General features: G+C 32.2%; 2 protein-coding genes across 2 annotated transcripts; one reads left to right on the plus strand and one right to left on the minus strand.

Moving 5' to 3' along the window:
- Positions 1-2,078: 2,078 nt before the first annotated feature.
- LOC146541103 (uncharacterized) lies at positions 2,079-11,605 on the minus strand. The gene is made up of 5 exons (XM_085196028.1): positions 11,383-11,605; positions 10,564-10,758; positions 9,053-9,269; positions 4,831-5,058; positions 2,079-4,207 (listed from the first exon to the last, which is right to left on the minus strand). Exons 1-5 carry the CDS (start codon positions 11,467-11,469, stop codon positions 4,086-4,088), a joined length of 849 nt encoding a protein of 282 aa, XP_085052154.1. The 5' UTR covers positions 11,470-11,605; the 3' UTR covers positions 2,079-4,085.
- A 606-nt stretch (positions 11,606-12,211) lies between these two features.
- On the plus strand, positions 12,212-18,738 carry Kap-alpha3 (karyopherin alpha3). Its single transcript, XM_085203258.1, has 6 exons — positions 12,212-12,484; positions 12,575-13,273; positions 15,028-15,147; positions 15,512-15,634; positions 17,272-17,544; positions 17,978-18,738. The coding sequence occupies exons 1-6, from the start codon at positions 12,422-12,424 to the stop codon at positions 18,242-18,244; spliced, it is 1,545 nt and encodes a 514-aa protein (XP_085059384.1). The 5' UTR covers positions 12,212-12,421; the 3' UTR covers positions 18,245-18,738.
- The last annotated feature ends 306 nt before the right edge of the window (positions 18,739-19,044 follow it).

Here is a 19,044-nt window from a genome sequence, read left to right on the forward strand (position 1 = left end):
ATTGTTGCTCAAATTTTTAAAGTGGGCACTAGAATATTCTTGGATACGGACCCCCCTATTTCTACGCCCATGTTCAATCGCCACTATTGCTTACCCCAAGTGGAAATTAAACTTACATTCGTCTCGTTTACAGATTACGATGGGCCACGACAACCGACAATGATACAGGTAAATTTTTTTTTTTTTTCTTAAGTTAATACTAATGAATACTAAATTTATTATGACAAATTTAAAGTTTTAAACTCAATACATAATTTTAGTGTCACAACACTACAATGTAAATATAAGCAGATATGATTATAACCAAACATCAGGAAAGGAAGGATAATTCTGGATTAATAATAATTGATCGCGTTAATTGACTGCGGCCGCTGTACGTACGTGTACCTACATAGGTATCTATATGTACACTTATAGTACGGCCGACAAATTGTGGCCGCTATAAACATAGGCTTTCTAAACTTTTGCTCACTGTCCACTTGAGAAGAAAATAATCAAAAGTAAGATTAATCTGAAAATCAAGTCAGCGTAGCTATCTACAGCCAACTTCAGGGCGGCCACGACTCTTCCACCGCACTATACGTACAATATGTATGTATGTGTAATACAAAATTATCTGATGAAATCCTACTAAATTAATGTTTATCGTTGTAACATAATAATAATGTGATTAAATTATAACAAACATCAAATTTAATATATTACCGCTGGGATTTAAAAGTAATGAATAATTATTGGGATATTTGTGTTTTTTTAAGTGGCTCAACGTTCACGTTTTATCTCGAATGGCATAGTAGATATATTATTGTCAAGACACTCCATTTTCTACATTTCGCCCAAAGGCGAGACATTGTGTTGAATGGCTATTTTTTTAGTAACTGAACGCAGCGCAGAGAAATGAACGGGTAATCCTTTGGTGGAACGGACTCCTTTTAAAAACCTTTACGTTTGGACCAACAAAGAGTATAGAACTGAGCGAGCTCATTTCAACTCTTCCTCTTCTCTTTATTCGGCTATTTATTGGTATAAACTCTAGGTGGTTTACTCTTGCGAGTTCAACGTAGCCTCGCTTTGCCTAGTTACAAGAACGAGAAATTGAAAAATATTTCATTCCCTCGAGTGAGAATCTAACCCACAACCGTCGCGTTTACAGTCGCACGCTTGTGCCACTGCACCACGGCGGCCTTAAAAATATGTTTCAAAAATTAAATTCACGCTCACATTTTATAACAATATAACAAAAAAACATACACCGCAACGACAAATAATAAAAAAGAAATAATATAACTACTATATATCAGAAAATTTCCACGTGAAAATATCGAAGAATGGCCTTTCATTTGCACAATACATGCACGGCAATGGCGCCTAACGGACGGCGATGGCGCGCGTTCTATAAAATTCAAAAATGGAACTGCGGAAGAAAGGACTATGTTCTCGTATATTCTGCCAAGTTTTGTGCAACACAATGGACTATACAATCGACCGTACACAAATTTATTTCAGTTTATTTATTATTACACGACATATATTTTGCATTCTTTGATACAATGTCATGTATTTTGTATAGACCTTATTAACATGTTACCCGAACTTGTATGGAATAAGAAAAAAAAACAAAATATGTCAAATTTTGACAGAAACAAGCCAAGTTCGCAAGTCAACAAAGTTTTCATTATTTATATTAATATTCGCTAGGTTTTTGTTATTATTACAATAACGTTCTTTACTTTATTACATTCACATGTACGTCCAGGTTTTTAATGAGTAAAGGCTCATAATGAAATAATTGTTTTCTTAATAGATTTACTTCTTATAGCTCAATAATTGTTGACATTTTTTTTTATTTCATGATCCAAATGCCAACAACAACAGCCAACCAATTTGTAAATTTTATTTTTATTTGTTTTCTTTTTATCTTACAAAAAATCATTAATTCATTTCATTCATTCATTGTAAAATGATTTTATATAATTAAAAATCTAAACAATAAAACAATACATGAAAAAACTACCTCATTTTTTATTTATCAACAACCAATTTCAAAGTAAAACAAACGATATAAAATAAAACAGCCATTACTGATTACACAGATATTTTATTAGTGACTAAAATTTAAACTAAACAGTGGTTTCTCACATAGGCGGTACATATTATAGGACAGACGCTAATACAGTGAGTGAATGATAAAAAATGAGACATAATGGCGTCCTAAGCACAGATTTTGTTTATTTATGCAACAAATAAAATAACTTTGATAAAACAAATTTAATATATAACACATCACTTTAAAATTGTTATAATTTAGAATAATAAAAATATATCACGACAAGATATTGAAAAAAAAAGTTGATTATTTTATTTTAATACAACACCTGCTTTGTTTCTTCAAAATGGCAGAAACTTTTCACTTTATGGACAAAGTGTTTTATTAAAATTAATTACAATTCTTACTTATTTAAAAAAAAACAATCACATAATTTTAGGAATATTCTTAAAACTAAATCTAGATTTAAAATATTACGAATCACTTTAGAACCAATATCTTATAATTAAAATATCACATCACCATTCACATAGGTGACGTTCACAAAACGATAATAATAATAACTTTAATTGATACAATTGATATTAATCGAGAATTGAAAATCGAATTAAACTAAATATTAAAATAAAATTACTAGGACTTTGTCCTGAAATTTTAATATTACTATAATTCTATACATGAGTAAATGTGCGTTATAATAAATGTAATATGTACTTTAGTTACAACATGGGAAAAAATATCTTATATTTATAGAAAGGGAAATTAGAAGAATGTAACACTTTTAATTTTAAAAAAGTAAATTATAGATTGAATTAGAAATTAGTTATGATGAAACTTAAAATGTCAATAAATTGCAAAACAATCACATTGTAAGGAACTAAACAACCTTTTTTGGTGCTTTTTAAAAATGCATGAAATGGCACAAAATGAGTATTTTTTTTAATCTATATTATTTCTACATACATCATATTTTATTATTAGAAAGCATTTTGAAATTATTTTTTAAGCAAAGGTAATAAAATATTTATACAGGGACCATCATATAAACAGACATGTCAAAGGACAAGATTTACAGGAAAACGGAATTAAGGGTCAACTGAAATAAAATTATAAATATATTAGTCTATACTAATATATATAAATGTATATTATTATTTTTTAAGAGCAAGATGAATGTTTATTCTGCTTTCCTGTAAATCTTTCTCTTGTCATGTCCATTCATACATACACTGTCTGACTATATGTTTTTAATCTGTGGATTCTTTTTAAATCTGTGATTTAGCAAGCATTATTTTTAAAAAATATATAATTAAACTATTAGCACTCACAAAGATTATGTGTACTTTGATTATATTTAAAAAGTCTTTCTTCATAAAATTAAATACATTTTACTCAGGAAATGTTACACATTAAAGTCTTACGGGAATCGAATCCACACCTGCCTTATGAATAGACGAATATTTATCAAAATTTATAGTGCCATAATACAAATCACTACAAGGACACTATACTATAAGATGGTTTTTAGATATAACGGCATTTTATTTGCCCAAAATTCTTACCTGTATATTAAAAATCGCCCATCCTTGTACCATAGAGAAGTGTTTTTTTTTTTTAATAGTCTATACAAATAATAAAAATGTAACTGATCACTGTTTGTACATTAAAAATATATGAGAATTACATTGCACAGAACAGTGATTTTTCCCACGTTACTGCGACCATGCACGCCAATCTCAAAAAAACAGCTTACCCGATTGAACAAAATTTCCATAAATAACTGATTTATTGAATTGGTTAAAACTTTAATTTTCAATGTTTCAATAGATTCGATAATATTATATATTTTGATATAATTGGATTAATATGGAATTACGAAAAGTTATTTTAAGTAGGTTTTTCAAGCTTACGATAGGGTTACTATAATATTGTTTAAGTTACATATAGGGTCGCTATAGAATCATCAAGAATTTTTGGGCTTCTATTTTTAAGCAATGGTACAAGGAGCAAAATACACACCCATCCCACAAATTGTCACTTAACGTGACGTACGCTCGTTTTCAATTATATCAGCGAGATTGCCAATACGTATCTCTTGGACATGTCTTCCCGCGAACTGGACATAGTCGTGGGGGGGCTCGTCCACTGACCGTTTACGGACTGGAATAATAAAATATAATTATTAAAAAGATTTTAGTTCTTTTTCTGATTATTTTATTCAATCATAAGGATAATTGTGGCATGGTTGGACAGCATCTGGCTGTTAATACGATTATTGTGACTCCGATCCTCACTTAGGGGAAAATTATTATTAAGTAGAAGCTGACCTGCTACCACTATCCACTATCAACATCGTATATCTAAAATTACGAACGTTAGGTAGAAATTGAAGGAATGGAGCGTCTTATTGTAGAGTAGACTCTATTTCTACACTACAATATGCGGGGGTACACAGTGACACAAAAAAAATGGTGTCTCAATGATATTATTATTTATTGTTATATGTAAAAGTAATGGACGTGGGGTAAAAAAAATCTCATACTAGAAACTTCTTGTCTTGTTAAGCGAACTGTATGGTTTCTCATCCACTCTCTTCATAGTCTCTATTTACATAATTAATGTTTAATTCATATAATATAACAAAAAAACCACAATATCAATCACATTTGGTCCAAATTCAAAGCTTCAATTTTTAATATTCAAAAAAAGTTTCAACAGCACTTCTTACCAAATTTGTATTAAATAAAAAAGATTATATTAACGCAGTCGATTATTAAACTTACCAATAGGCCCGTCATCGCTATACAATCTGTACACGGGGCGGGACACACACCGCGACCCTAAATCCGTACCCTGCGTGTTCACGGGGTTTAACGACGCGCGCAGTTCAGTACGAACACGAGAAACATCAAAGGCAGCACCACGTTGTAGTTCTTCGCCCAGTTCTATTGGAGTGAGGACCAGAGATGGTGCCAGGTCCATTACGAAACAACGCGTGATATCGATTATGGCTGGAAATAATATTTATGTATTTATAATTTTGTAATAAATATTAAGATAAAATCGCTCTTTCTTTTGTGATTCTTTGTATACTGTATGTAATGCTACATTTAAAAAAGAAAAATACTTTCATTAGAAAACATGAATAATGACCATGACCCCTTTAAGCAGTAAGTAGACTATAATTAGTGCCAGGTTATTTATTTATTTATTTATTTTTTATTTTATTTTACAGAAAACAACAGCATATTAATAACTACTTATAAAAAAAAAAACTTATACAAAAAAATAAAGCCAATTATAGTTTTCTACTTATAAATATTATCTAAGTACAGTACAGAGCTACACAAATTTAAACATATTATTAGAAAAAAAAAAAGATACATATTTAAATATTTAAATAAAAAAAGAAATAACCAAACAAAACCAAACAAAAAGTAATAATATATACCAAAAATAATAAAAAAAAATAATAATAATAAGATAAAATGCCCCATTAGTGTGTGTGTGTTGTGTGTGTATCTATGTGTGTATGTATGTGTGTGTATGTATATGTGTGTGTGTATAACAATAAGCAATTATGTAGATTGAAACCGTTTAATTTGGTTTCTACAAGAATCTGCAGATAAATGGAAGAGATCAATATGAGCATACTTTTTATTGTATAATAATGGTACACGAGAGAAAAAAGAGTTATCCGCGTATTTAGTATGTGATGTAGGTACATAAAATAGATTAGACTGGGCTATTCTAGTTCTTTTTATAGGTACGTTGATATTTAGACATGAAAGCAATTCGGGTGAATCAATGCTGCCTGACAGAATATTATAAATTATAATCAAGTCCAATAATTCACGACGATCACTTAGCGAAGCAATATGAAAGTGTTTACAGCTTTCCTCATACGTCCCAAAATTCCTATATATTTTAAAGTTCAGGTGTTTAATAAACTTTACTTGTATAGCTTCAATAGCATTTATATATTTAGCAAACTGAGGATTCCAGATACAACTACCATACTCTAATATGCTTCTTACAAGCGCAAAATAAACACTCTTTATACAATTAATGTTTTTGAAGGGTTTACATGAACGAATAACAAAACCTAAATATTTGTAAGCTTTATTCGTAATGTAATTAATATGTTCATTCATTTGCAATTTGCTATCCAATAAAATACCTAAATCACGAACGAAATGAGTTTTGTTAATCGGAGAGTTATTAATAATATAGGCATGATCGATTAAAGTGTTTTTTCGTGTAAAAGTAATTTGACTGCATTTTTCGACATTGACAGTAATCCTATTGTTTCTATAATATTGACTTAACCTATCTAAGTCGCTTTGGATCAATAAGCAGTCTGTAATGCTGTTCACTTTCATGTACACCTTCTTATCGTCTGCAAACATTGAAAACTTAGAATGCTTAAAGCAATCTCTTATATCAAAAAGATATATATTATATAGCAGTGGTCCTAGATGTGAGCCTTGGGGTACTCCAGAAGTGATACAGACGTAATCAGATCGAGACCCCCCCAATCTAACAGCTTGCTTTCTATTAGATATATAAGACTTCATCCAACGAAATAAATCTCCTCGTATACCTAAGGCATATAGTTTTTTCATAAGGATAACATGGTCCACGCGGTCAAACGCTTTCTCGAAATCTGTATAAATTACGTCAACCTGATATCCCTCGTCCATGTATTTCAAAATGTCACTTGTAAACCCAATCAGATTAGAATTAGTTGATCGCCTTTTCATAAATCCATGTTGATTATTAGGTATGGCTCTGCTGAGAACAGAATACAATTTAGTATATATTAGTTTTTCTAGCACTTTACCCAATATATTCAAAATAGATATAGGACGATAGTTTATAATTAAAGTTTCGGATCCTTTTTTATGTATAGGTATGATGTGTGCTTCTTTCCATTTAGATGGGAAAATACCTTCACTCAGTGATTTATTATATAAAAGCATTAAAGGAAAAGCAACCTCTTTAGCACAGTTTTTGAAAAATACTGAAGGTATATTATCACTACCAGGACCTTTTCGTATATTAAGCGATTCAAATACCTTCAGAATTTCTGTCTCTGTAAGCCTAATCATATATAAATTTTCGTCTGAAAAGGAGGAAACATTATAACTTTGTTCGGTATAATTTAGCGTGGAATCAATAAAGACACTTTTAAAATATTTATTGAAACCTTGACAGATTTTTAGTTCGTCGTCATAGATTTCGTTGTCGTAATACAAGATGCTGGGATAATTCGATGCTTTCTTACGTTTCGACCTAACATACGTGTGCAAAACTTCCGGTGATTTCAATATATGATCCTGAATGTAAAGTATGTAACGCTTAAAGCATGTTTTTTGCATCTGCTTTTGCTTATCCCTCAAAAGTTTAAATTCATCATAGTCCAATAAATTACCATATACTTTCCATTTATGGTGTATTTTATATTTTTCCCTAATAACATTTATTAAAGCCCTAGAGTACCAAACAGGATAATTGTGTCTACCTCCCACGGCATGCTTAGGCACGAAATCATTAATTAATTTATATAAAATTTCGTAAAAACAATTTAAAGATTCATCTACTGATTTATTTTGAAAAATAATATTCCAATTAATTAAAGAAAGTTCCTTCTTTATACGATCATAGTCTGCTTTCTGAAATAAATATTTTATAAACTTTCCAAGACGAACTTCGGCTGTAAAAATCTCAATACTGTCAATTTCTAATGCCGGGTGATATTTATCTTCACTTAGTAAAGGATCGGTTGAAATTGATATATTTAAGTTAGTATTAGCTATAACTAAATCTAAAATATTTCCACTGAAATTGGAATATTTATTGAGTTGCAGGAGTCCATGAAACTGTAATGCATTCAAGAAAGTAACAGCAGTATTAAATGTTTCATTGGTGCCTTCTTTTGCACAAGTTGGCCCTCCTCGTGAATCCCATTGTATATTGGGCATATTGAAGTCGCCCAATAATATGACATGATCATCAGGATGAGCTTGCATTACGGCATTCAAAGAATCCAACACTAAAGCTAATCTCTGAGAATGCTGCATGTCTCCAGGTACATAAACTACTCCTAAGTGGACAGCTCGTCGCTGAGTAATACCAAAACCGCGCGCACCTATTGTTATCCAAACTAATTCAACACCCACCCGTGAGAACTCGCTCCTCAGTTGTGCATGGTACACCTGCTTAGCGTATATCATAACTCCACCACCTATACTTTTATGAACGTTATATGAACGTTATATATCGATTAATATATTTTTTTAGCTTCACGCTGTAATATCCAATACATAGCAAGGTAGGCAGAGGGAACCTCGTGTTAAGACACTCCATTCCCCATATAGACACTTTCGTTTCAATACCGCGCTTTTGCCTGGTAATATATGAATTGCCATAATTCATTATAAAATAATGTTTAAAGGCTTATAATTTAGACTTCAAGCTTCTTGAGTTTACTTTATTTTTCTCAATTGTGCATCTTATAAATATTCTTATATAGTGATTGTAAATAAAATTGGAACATTTATTACTCCACCCTGCTCTGATAAAATGAAGTTCAACCAATAATACATTCACTAAACAATGAGTAGGAAACGAAAATTGAAGTATAGAATACTTTTACACCAGATTTTCACTATACCCAAAGCAAAACAATTTTATTATCATCTATACATATAATAAAAATATAATTGATTGGTATCTGTACATGGTGCAAACATAAGAAAGAATATTATTAGAGGTATTCATCAATCAAAACAATTTTTAATTTGTTTGTGTGCCTGTGCGTTTGTGAATGCTTCTCTCAGAAAAGGCTTAATCATTTTAAATAGTGTTCACACTATTGTATTGTGGTTAAGTTCCCTCAACATTTAGTTGATTGGTCTTATTTCGATCACATCATAAATAAAAAAGTTACATCACCATCAAGCGGACAAAGTCGCGTGTCGCTAGTATACAATTTATACTCACAAGTAGTATTATCATTGAAATCGTGTACAAAATCCACCCGATGTCCATTATTCAGAACAGATATCTTCTCCACCATGTCACCTATATCTAACTCCTCGCGTAGGGCATTCACGAACTCATCGCTCGAGTCCTCGTCGCCCGTGGCAATCACCTCCACGTCGTGGGACCATTGGAGTGGGAGAACACGGAAATGGGGTTCCACATGGTTGTTCTCAAGCTGAAATTGTTTTTAATAATTTAGTATAATGATATTATTTTTAATAATATAGTATAATGATATTTATTTTTTAGCTTCACACTGTATGTATCCCGCACATAGATGAGTAGACAAAGGGAACCTAGCGTTAAGACACTCTGCTCCCCATTAATACACTTCTGTTCCCCCCTTATTGTCAAATTTTCGAGGTATTGCGTAGCGCAAATCAACGCCGCGATTTGCTTTACTAGAGCATTAAAAGCATGAAATGAAAGCATTAAATCTTTCATTCCCCGCGAGTGGGAATCGAACCCAGAGTCGTCGTGTTTATAGTCATTATGTAATTACCTATTAAACTTTTTAAACGACGATAATTGTATAGAGTTAATCTTATTTCAAGTCGAGATAAAGTATTAATAAAATAAACTGCTGGTATTCCAAAGTAAAAAAACGTAATCTTACATATCTTGAAAAGATGATAACTTAAAGTTGCATATGAAGTAATATATCACATCCTCTCCTGTCATCAAAGTTACTCGAAATAATGAATCTCGGGAACTATTAGTTGAATTGATTCAACTAAAAGTTCCCGAGATTAGAGGATATAACCAAACTAACTCTTCAACTTAATAATATTAGCATAGATAGGCTAATTTCATTCAATATAACACTATAAAAAAAATAAAATGTTTGAAGTATAAACATTCTCTTTAAAGTGAATGAAACCCATAACCACCACAAAGTACAATACTGTATATCTTACAATATTAAATTTAATACCTTATGGAAATTCCAACTATAAATATTAACTTGTTAACTGTGAGCCAATTTAATAATAACTCAAAGTTATCTCGGCAGCAATGAGAAATTATTCACATCCTATTTGTGGAATGAGTGGCAAACAAGAAGATTTAATGCATTAAATAAATCAGCTTCACGCTGCATCCTGCACACAGCAGGGAAGGCAGAAGGAACCTAGTGTGACACTTTGTTCCCTTCTTTCCACTGAATTCTGGAGGCATTGCATGTTGAAAGGCAAAAATTTTGCCTCATCACCAGAGCAAAGAAATGAAAATATAAATTTTAAATAATATTTTATTTCCTCGAGTGGAGATTGAACCCACACCCAGTCAAGTTTACAGTTACACTTTGTGCATATTTTAGATATTTTATTAGATAGTTTATTTGTTTATTCTCAAATAATGTAAAGAACTTAGAGAACATTGTGTTTTAACAGTAGTTTCTCACTGCCTCCTCTTACTTTTTAGAAAGATATAAAATAAACTATACAAATTTAGAATGATCATTAGCATACCTCTCTTATATCATTAGGAATGACAATAGAGCAGAATCCCTGGTAGCGACGGTTAGTAGTCCTCAGCATGTGCTTGCACAGGACCAGGCCTGTTGAGAATCCCACGATGGCCAGCAAGAAAGCTGTGAGGGACAGACATACCATCCCCCTTGAGGATCTCTTTGGAAACTCTGCTGCATGTATTTCAATCTTTTCCTAAATTAAATATGATGCCCTTTTAATTTTAACATTTAAAAGCATTTATAATATTGATATTATAACAAATTTACAACCAATATCTTATGTATTATAAAAAGAAATAGAATGAGTGTTACATTATGCAACTAATGGGTGTATGTATAATTATATGTTATGCATGATAAATATTAAATGTTATAGAATGTACTCAAATTATATTTCAAGTAGTATTAAATATAAATGAGGAAAAGATAACAAAACCATCAAACGCATACACCAGTGCGCACAATTACTGATTGCATGTTTACGAAAACAAGTAATAGCAAGAAATTATTATATTTTTTTTTATTATCATATTCCCAAGCCATTTTTAGATTCCATTGAAGTATTTATATATTTTAATGCCTGCACCATCTTTATTTCCATCAATAATAAATCTGCGCAGCTGTAGAACAGCCCAGTAAATTTTGTTGACAATATTGATTTTATTCCTATACGGATATCTACTGCGTATTAGAATTTAAATATAATAAATACATAAACTGATAATATTAACAAACAAATAGTTAAATAATACAAAATTTAAAAGGCGCATTTAAATATTAATTAAATCAAAATAGTTTTGTTTTAAATAATACTCACCTCATCATTAACGCCTTTCTCGACTAAAGGCGTATTTGTTATCTCTGGCTTTTTTATTATAGCACTGGGCTTTGTTAAAACCGTCATCGTGGATAATTTTAGTAATATTTTATTATTAAGAGATGAATACAAGTTTAAAATGCAAACGCCTGCAGATTGCTTTTTTCCGGCAATTATTTGATCGATACGCAATCTCGCGCAGCGAATAAGTGTTGACCGTTGTACGAATGAATTGCCAGTTACAAAAATTTTAAGTAATATTTTATTATTGGTACCGGTAATTAAAAACACGGTACGATACGGTACAGTTTAATTATTGTGATTTATAATTTTTAAATTTATAATATTACACAACTACACAATATTAAAAAAATAATAATCGTATAAATTAAAAATAATGTTGTTGATCAAAGACTAAAACAAATACCATTCGTAGCCCAGGGGCACAAAGTGTGAATCTGTAAACGCGACAGGTTGTGGGTTCTATTCCTGCTCGAGGAAATGAAATATTTATTATTTTCACTTTGCTCTGTATCGGCTACCAGAATTCGGATTCGTGGAAAATGAGCGTCTTAATACTAAGTTCCCTCTGCCTACCCTGCTGTGTGCGGCATACAGCGTGGAGCTACAGCTACATTATTGACAATAACAGCGTCGATAATATAAAGTGGTGGTACCCACACACAATATTATTGACAATACGTATTATACAATAACAGATAACCAGTTTTTACTTACACTAATATCTTATCTCTTTTTAATCTGTAAGCAACCATAGACAAACACTAAAAACAAAAAAGGAAAAGCCTTTATTCTATATAGCCTATGCCATTAAAAAAGAAAGAATCCAAGAAGGTGGGAAGAAAACGTACCGTTTCGTTGTAGAATATTCTGTGGAGGTTAATGAATCAGCAACGCATATAGTGCCGTTGGTGTTGAAACATGTCCGATTAGTTAATTGCATTATTCTTTTAAACAATTTCTTTATTTCATTGTGTATTACGTATAAACGTTTGGCCACCACGATCGCGACAATAAAATGGCGACTGACCAAATGAAACACCGCATGCATGTTTTCAAGAATACAGGCAAAGATGTCGATGTGAGTATATAAATAAAAGCTATTCGTACGCATTTGATGCTATAAAAATGTTGATTTGTTTTGATAATGGGCTTGGATGGTTTATTTTAGGAAATGCGCAGGCGGAGGAACGAAGTGACAGTCGAGCTGAGAAAGAATAAACGGGAAGAAACTCTACAAAAACGACGCAATGTGCCCGTTAGTTATTCTACAGATGAAGATGACGCAGACAGGGCCTTGGCCACGACAGACCTCCAAGAGTTGGTGATGAAGGCCGCTAATGTGGAAAACCCTGAAGACCAACTTTCAGCCGTGCAGCAATGTAGAAAGTTATTATCCTCAGATAAGAATCCGCCAATAGATGACTTGATAAAGACTGGAATACTACCTATACTCGTTCAGTGCCTTTCGAGGGCGGACAACCCGACGTTACAATTCGAGGCAGCATGGGCCCTCACGAATATAGCGTCAGGAACATCCGCACAGACTAACAAAGTGGTTCACGCGGGAGCTGTGCCACTGTTCCTCTCATTGCTCATGTCGCCGCATGAGAACGTTTGCGAGCAAGCAGTGTGGGCCCTCGGTAACATAATCGGAGATGGTCCCGTATTGCGAGACTTTGTGGTAGAACTGGGGGTTGTTAAGCCACTTTTGAGTTTTATAAAGCCAGAAATTCCCATCCCGTTCCTCCGTAATGTAACATGGGTGATTGTGAACCTCTGTAGAAGTAAGGACCCACCACCACCCGTCAAGACTATTAAAGAAATTTTACCAGCGCTTAATGTGCTCATTACACACACAGACACTAATGTAAGTATATTTACTAATTACAATTACTCTTGAAATCTAAATTATGAATTTATGATTGATATTTGATATAATTTGGTAATTATAGACACAATTTAAACAAAATTACTTATAAATTGTTTATCTCTATATTATTATATTCATATAAGTAGCAGCAGTGTTGCTCAGTAAAAAGATTCTCATTTTTCTTAAGAAAAAAGAAGAAACTAGGGTAACATTCATATCTTAATACTGGGTTCTCTCTGCCTACCATGCAATATGAGGGGTACAACATGGAGTTATATAACTATTTAAGATCATACATGTATTAGCACCTTATACAGAAAAGATTTTAATTACATACAAAGACAATTGTTGTATTATGATGATTTGATGATGATTAATATGAACATTATTAGCTATTTAATGTGAAATTGTATGAATATACATAAACAGTCAAAGAAATCACTATGACTCATTTTGAACCATTTTTTTATACAAAGTGATTAGATTATAAAATATTTTTTGAGTTGTTGTTGTTGTTCATGACAATACTGCCTGTTTTCTGTAATTGTATTTATATTGTGTTTCATATCAAAAATTAAATATAGTATTTATTATTTTGAGGCCATTGCGGTATAGTAGAACAGCGTCTGACCCATATTCCATAATTGGAATATTTGTGTTCCATTTAATACTGCTAAATAATTATAACTAAATTATCTTCATTTGCTCTGGTACAAAACATCTCGAAAATTATCTTATCAAAAATTTTTTCTACTGTTTTCAAGCTGTTTTTTTATTATATATTTTGTTTATAATATACACTGTGTTTATTCTACATATTTAGCAATTAGTGGAGTAGCCAGGGAGAACCAGATCAGATTTTTAAAGATCACAAAAAAACTGGTTTTGCATTTGTATACTGTATATTGCCAAAGACTGGTCTTTGTATGAGGCAATGAAACAGAATCCCTTAGGACACTATTGTATTAAAATGCTCTGAGGGCTTATGGCCTTCTTAGGTTGTTGCTATAGTATTATATTTCTCTGAATATATATAAAGAAATATGAGCTACAAATTTTATTAGCGTATGTGGAGATCTAATTTTAGTATTTCTTTAATGGTGGGTGTTGTTTTTCAATCTGCTCTTGTCTTAATTAAACTGTTAGTTGTTTTAGTTAGTTAGGCATTTATATTTAAAAAGAAATATTTCTTTGTGTTGAACAGGCAAAATACAATATTAGGTTCCTTCTCATTTAAGTCTCTGAAAGGTTGAAAAAGAAGACTAGGGATTAGTCATACATTTTTTATAGATTTTTTTCTAGAGTATAGGAAGTTTCTAAAAATAAATTAAGAAATGTAATTTTTTCTTTTGAATAGAATAAAAGTACCAAAGCTATATTTTAACACAGTGAGGGAACTGGCAAATTTTCATCACTCATAACTAACATGTTGGCAGTTGCAAAATGTCTCTTGTTGTTTTTAACTAACTTCAAAAAGGAGGAGTATCAATTCAACTGTTTTTGTATGTATGTTCATTAATTGCTCAGTCAATTATGAATAGTTTGATCATTCTTGTTTACAATGGTTTAGTCTAGGCTCAAGTTTACATATGGTCTCATACAATAATTTTATGACAAAATATAATTTATATTTCATTCAATCATTTATTCCTGTTCATGTTTAGACTTTTTCCTTGTCTTTAGTTCACATTTGTTTGTAAATCATTTTTTAATTAATTTTAATAATGTAATTATTTATATATTAATTTCAGATATTAGTAGACACAGTTTGGGCAATAAGCTATCTGACGGACGGTGGCAATGAACAAATACAAATGGTCATAGACTCTGGTATTGTGCCTAAATTGATACCACTACTGTCACACAAGGAGGTAACTTTTTATATACATAATATTTGCTGTTTTTTTTTATTTTTATGCTGTAACCCACATCTACCATTGAGGGCAGACGAAAACTTGGCACCTAATGTTAAGACACTCCATTCTCATTAATTAAAATACTTCCGTTCACCACTTTCCGCCGAATCATACTGGCATTGGGTATTGAGAACCAGAACTCTTGCCGCGTTTTGTTTTGTTGCCAGAGAGAAATTGAAAATCGGAAGTATTTCAATTCCTCGAGTGAGAATCGAACCCACAACCTGTCGCGTTTACAAACGCGTGTTTGTGCTCCTGCACCACAATTGGCAGTAAAAAAGACAATTTATTATTATAATTAATATTTGTCTTTCTTCAGGTGAAAACGCAAACGGCAGCGTTGCGAGCCGTGGGCAACATAGTGACGGGCACGGACGAGCAGACGCAGGTGGTGCTCAACTGCGACGCGCTCTCGCACTTCCCTTCGCTGCTGTCGCATCCCGTACGTACTTATTCATACACGTGTTAACATCATCAGCTTCACGCTGTATCCCGCACATAGCAAGATGCAAGGCAGAGGGAACCTTGTGTTAAGACACCCCAATCCCCACTTTCCGCCGAATTCTAGAGGCATTGCATGCTAAGTGGATGAACTTTGCCTCGACACCAGAACAAAGGAATGAAAATATAAATTTAAATAAATATTTCATTTTCTCAAGTGAGGATTGAGCACACAACCAGTTGATTTTGCAGCACACTTTGTGTCCCTGTGCCACAACTGGCTTCTATACTAAACTACTGCTATACTAAAAATACTTTATTTAGAAAATGGATAGCCATCTTAAGCTGGATTTGAACCCGCGTTTCTTGGAAACTGTTAAACTACGTTCTCATCAAGTCCAGTCAAGACAAAAAAGTATTTTTCTTTACTAAGTGTGGAAATTTTCTTTACCAAATGTAAACAAATTGCAATATACTGTATATAGCAAAGTCGGCGGAAAACCTAGTGTTAAGAGAACAGGATCTCTGCTCTCTGTCCGAATTTACTGGAGTGAGGAAATATAAATGATAAATTGCCCAAATCCTGCAATCAGCGTGGATTCAGACATTTTTTTTTTGCATCATAATGACTTCAAAGTTGTACAGTTTAGTTACACTAATACAAAAATTGCATTATAAAATATGATATATGCACAAATATATAAATAACTACATTCACATATAATATTTGTGCAGAAAGAGAAATACAATTTGAATTAGAAAATTAGTTGTAACTACTGAACTATTTTCATTAAAATTCAACAATATTTGTTTGGCACTTTTGTTTTCATGTTATTTGAATAAAAAAATAAACATTTTAATTTTTTTTATAAATGGGAAAATTGTAACTTGAAGTTAAATTTGATTTTGTATATACTCATACATATAATAATAATTATGTTATAAGTGAATATTGTTAGAACGTAGTCATAATTGAAGCAATCAAGGCAATTTATTGCACAAGTAAATTTCATGTACAAAATGTTTTTTGAATTGAATTTAGCTGTGAATGTATAGATATTGTCATTATAATGATAATGTTATCAGATCAGGAAAGTAATTCAGATGAAAAAATAAATAATTGTATTTTACAAGCAGGCGAAGCCGCATGTCGCTAGTAAAGTATAAGTCTAGGAAAATATTATTTATTTTCTTATATTTCATTCTTTATTTCGAATAGAGCTGAAATGGAAGAGAGTTAGTGTCAAGACAGAGAGAGAGTTGTGTTAGTTGTCAGCTGCAATAAAAAAAACAATAAGTAATTAGTGGTGGAGCTCAAAACCACATCTTGTCTTACCAGAGTGTTGAAATGTAAAAAAATTATTCCCTTTAGTATATAAGGTCTACAACAAGTGTTTACAGTCAAACACAGCTCCACTATGAAATAAAGATAATGAGAATTAGGTAATATTCTTTTAACTTCAGTGAATATTCCGCACGTACCAGGGTGTAGCCACTAAGGCTTCATTGAATAATTTTTAAAATTACAATACATTATATATATTTTTGTACAGAAATTAATTAATTTTGTGTATAGCTTGAATTTACCAAGTACAATATTAATTATAAATTTTCTATTATTTAATTTATCGTATACAGAAAGAGAAAATCTGCAAAGAAGCCGTGTGGTTCCTATCAAACATAACAGCGGGCAACAAACAACAAGTCCAAGCAGTCATCGACGCTGGACTCTTACCCAAAATAGTGGAGAACCTCAGCAAAGGGGAGTTCCAGACGCAGAAGGAGGCGGCCTGGGCGGTCTCCAATCTGAGCATCAGCGGCACTCGCGAGCAGGTGGCGGCGCTCATACAATGCGGTGTAATACCGCCGTTTTGTAATTTGTTAGCTTGCAAGGATACGCAGGTTATTAATGTGAGTGTAATGGTGTTTAATGATTTTTTTTTACATTGTGTACTTTTTTGTAAACTTAAGGTCTTTGTTGCTTTTTTTTTCAATTTCAAATGTGTTTTTTACCAATTTGTCTATTATCTTTTACAATCATATTTTTTTCTGTCATTTTAAGGATTCTTTATATCCTAACATACTTTAAGAAAATAGTGACATTCAACACAAAACAAAGAACTGACTTCCTCTAAATTAGACACTAAGGCTCATATTAATAAACCGCTCTCAACATTTTCATTTATAAATTAAAACCTATGAATTAAAACGGCAACTTATTACAGCATTATATACGATTATATACAAAATTTACTTAGTATTTTTAAGCATTAACAACACATTTCCCTCAACAGTAATATATATTCCTGTCCGCTAATGCTGTCCAATGGTGGTGTAATTACAGGTGGTGCTCGACGGGCTGAGCAACATGCTGAAGATGGCGGGCGACAACGCAGAGCAGGTCGCCAATATGATCGAGGAGTGCGGCGGCATCGACAAGATCGAGGAGCTGCAGGGGCATGAGAAGGTCGAGATATACAAGATGGCCTATGACATCATCGAGCAGTACTTCGCCGCCGAGGAGGAGGACGTCACGCTGGTCCCCGCCGCCGCCGACCAGGGCTTCACCTTCGAGCCTGCGCCCGCGCATCACGATGCCTTCCGGTTCTGAGACAAGACGCATCCCGAAATCTGCCAATATCCCCCCAAAACTTCCCAATATTACCCGAAAAATCCTGAAATCACCCGATACCTCCCGACATTACCCGAAACCTATCGACATTCACCAATGTTTCCCGAAATCCCCGAAACCTCCCGAAACTCACTGACAGACGATGGACGAAGGACGAGGAAAGCTTTAAATTTAAGTGCCGCGTACGAGAGTGTACACTGCTTATAAAATAACATAGTATTTATGTTTCCATCGACTGGGAGTTGAGTTGTGACATTGAGCCCTTTGTAAACTATATATATATTTGAGTATATTAAATAAATTCTGTCCATTATTACCCGCTATTTCATTTTTTTTTTTAAATTGTGATTTTTTTTTATCTATATGTCACGTTTATTGTTCTTGTATAAATAAAATAATGGATAACGTAGCGATTTACTTTACTTTCTAATACATATTTTTTTTCTTAGTGAATAAAGCGTTTTTTATATTTATTTTTGGTTTTCTTTGTCATTAGTTGAGTGAGTGTTGTTAATTTGTAAATGGTAACATCCAAAATTAATTAATAAATTCCAATAGAACTTAATAAAAAAATACTGATTCAACTTTTAAGGAAACTTTCGTTTAGACATAGTTAATAATAAAAGTAAGTATTTGAATAGTATTTTATATTTGCAAAATTTATCTATACAGAAAATGTTTTATTATATCTTTTAAATCGTAAAGAATCAAGAGAACAGTGTTAATTCAATTAAAATATGATGTACAACCATCGCCGAACATTTAGTCCACAGGATAAA

The sequence above is a fragment of the Heliconius melpomene genome, chromosome 1 (genome assembly GCF_056956725.1).
Source record: "Heliconius melpomene rosina isolate 202511_hmr_F chromosome 1, ASM5695672v1, whole genome shotgun sequence".
Classification (NCBI taxonomy): domain Eukaryota; kingdom Metazoa; phylum Arthropoda; class Insecta; order Lepidoptera; family Nymphalidae; genus Heliconius; species Heliconius melpomene.

Coding starts and splice junctions, on each gene's coding strand:
- LOC146541103 (XM_085196028.1), bottom strand. CDS start 11,469: ATGACGGTTTTAACAAAGCCCAGTGCTATAATAAAAAAGCCAGAGATA. Junction 9,270..10,563: donor TTCCTAATGATATAAGAGAG/GTATGCTAATGA, acceptor AAACAATTTCAG/CTTGAGAACAACCATGTGGA. Junction 5,059..9,052: donor TTTCAATGATAATACTACTT/GTGAGTATAAAT, acceptor TATTATTTCCAG/CCATAATCGATATCACGCGT.
- Kap-alpha3 (XM_085203258.1), top strand. CDS start 12,422: ATGGCGACTGACCAAATGAAACACCGCATGCATGTTTTCAAGAATACA. Junction 15,635..17,271: donor CTTCGCTGCTGTCGCATCCC/GTACGTACTTAT, acceptor TATCGTATACAG/AAAGAGAAAATCTGCAAAGA. Junction 17,545..17,977: donor AGGATACGCAGGTTATTAAT/GTGAGTGTAATG, acceptor GTGTAATTACAG/GTGGTGCTCGACGGGCTGAG.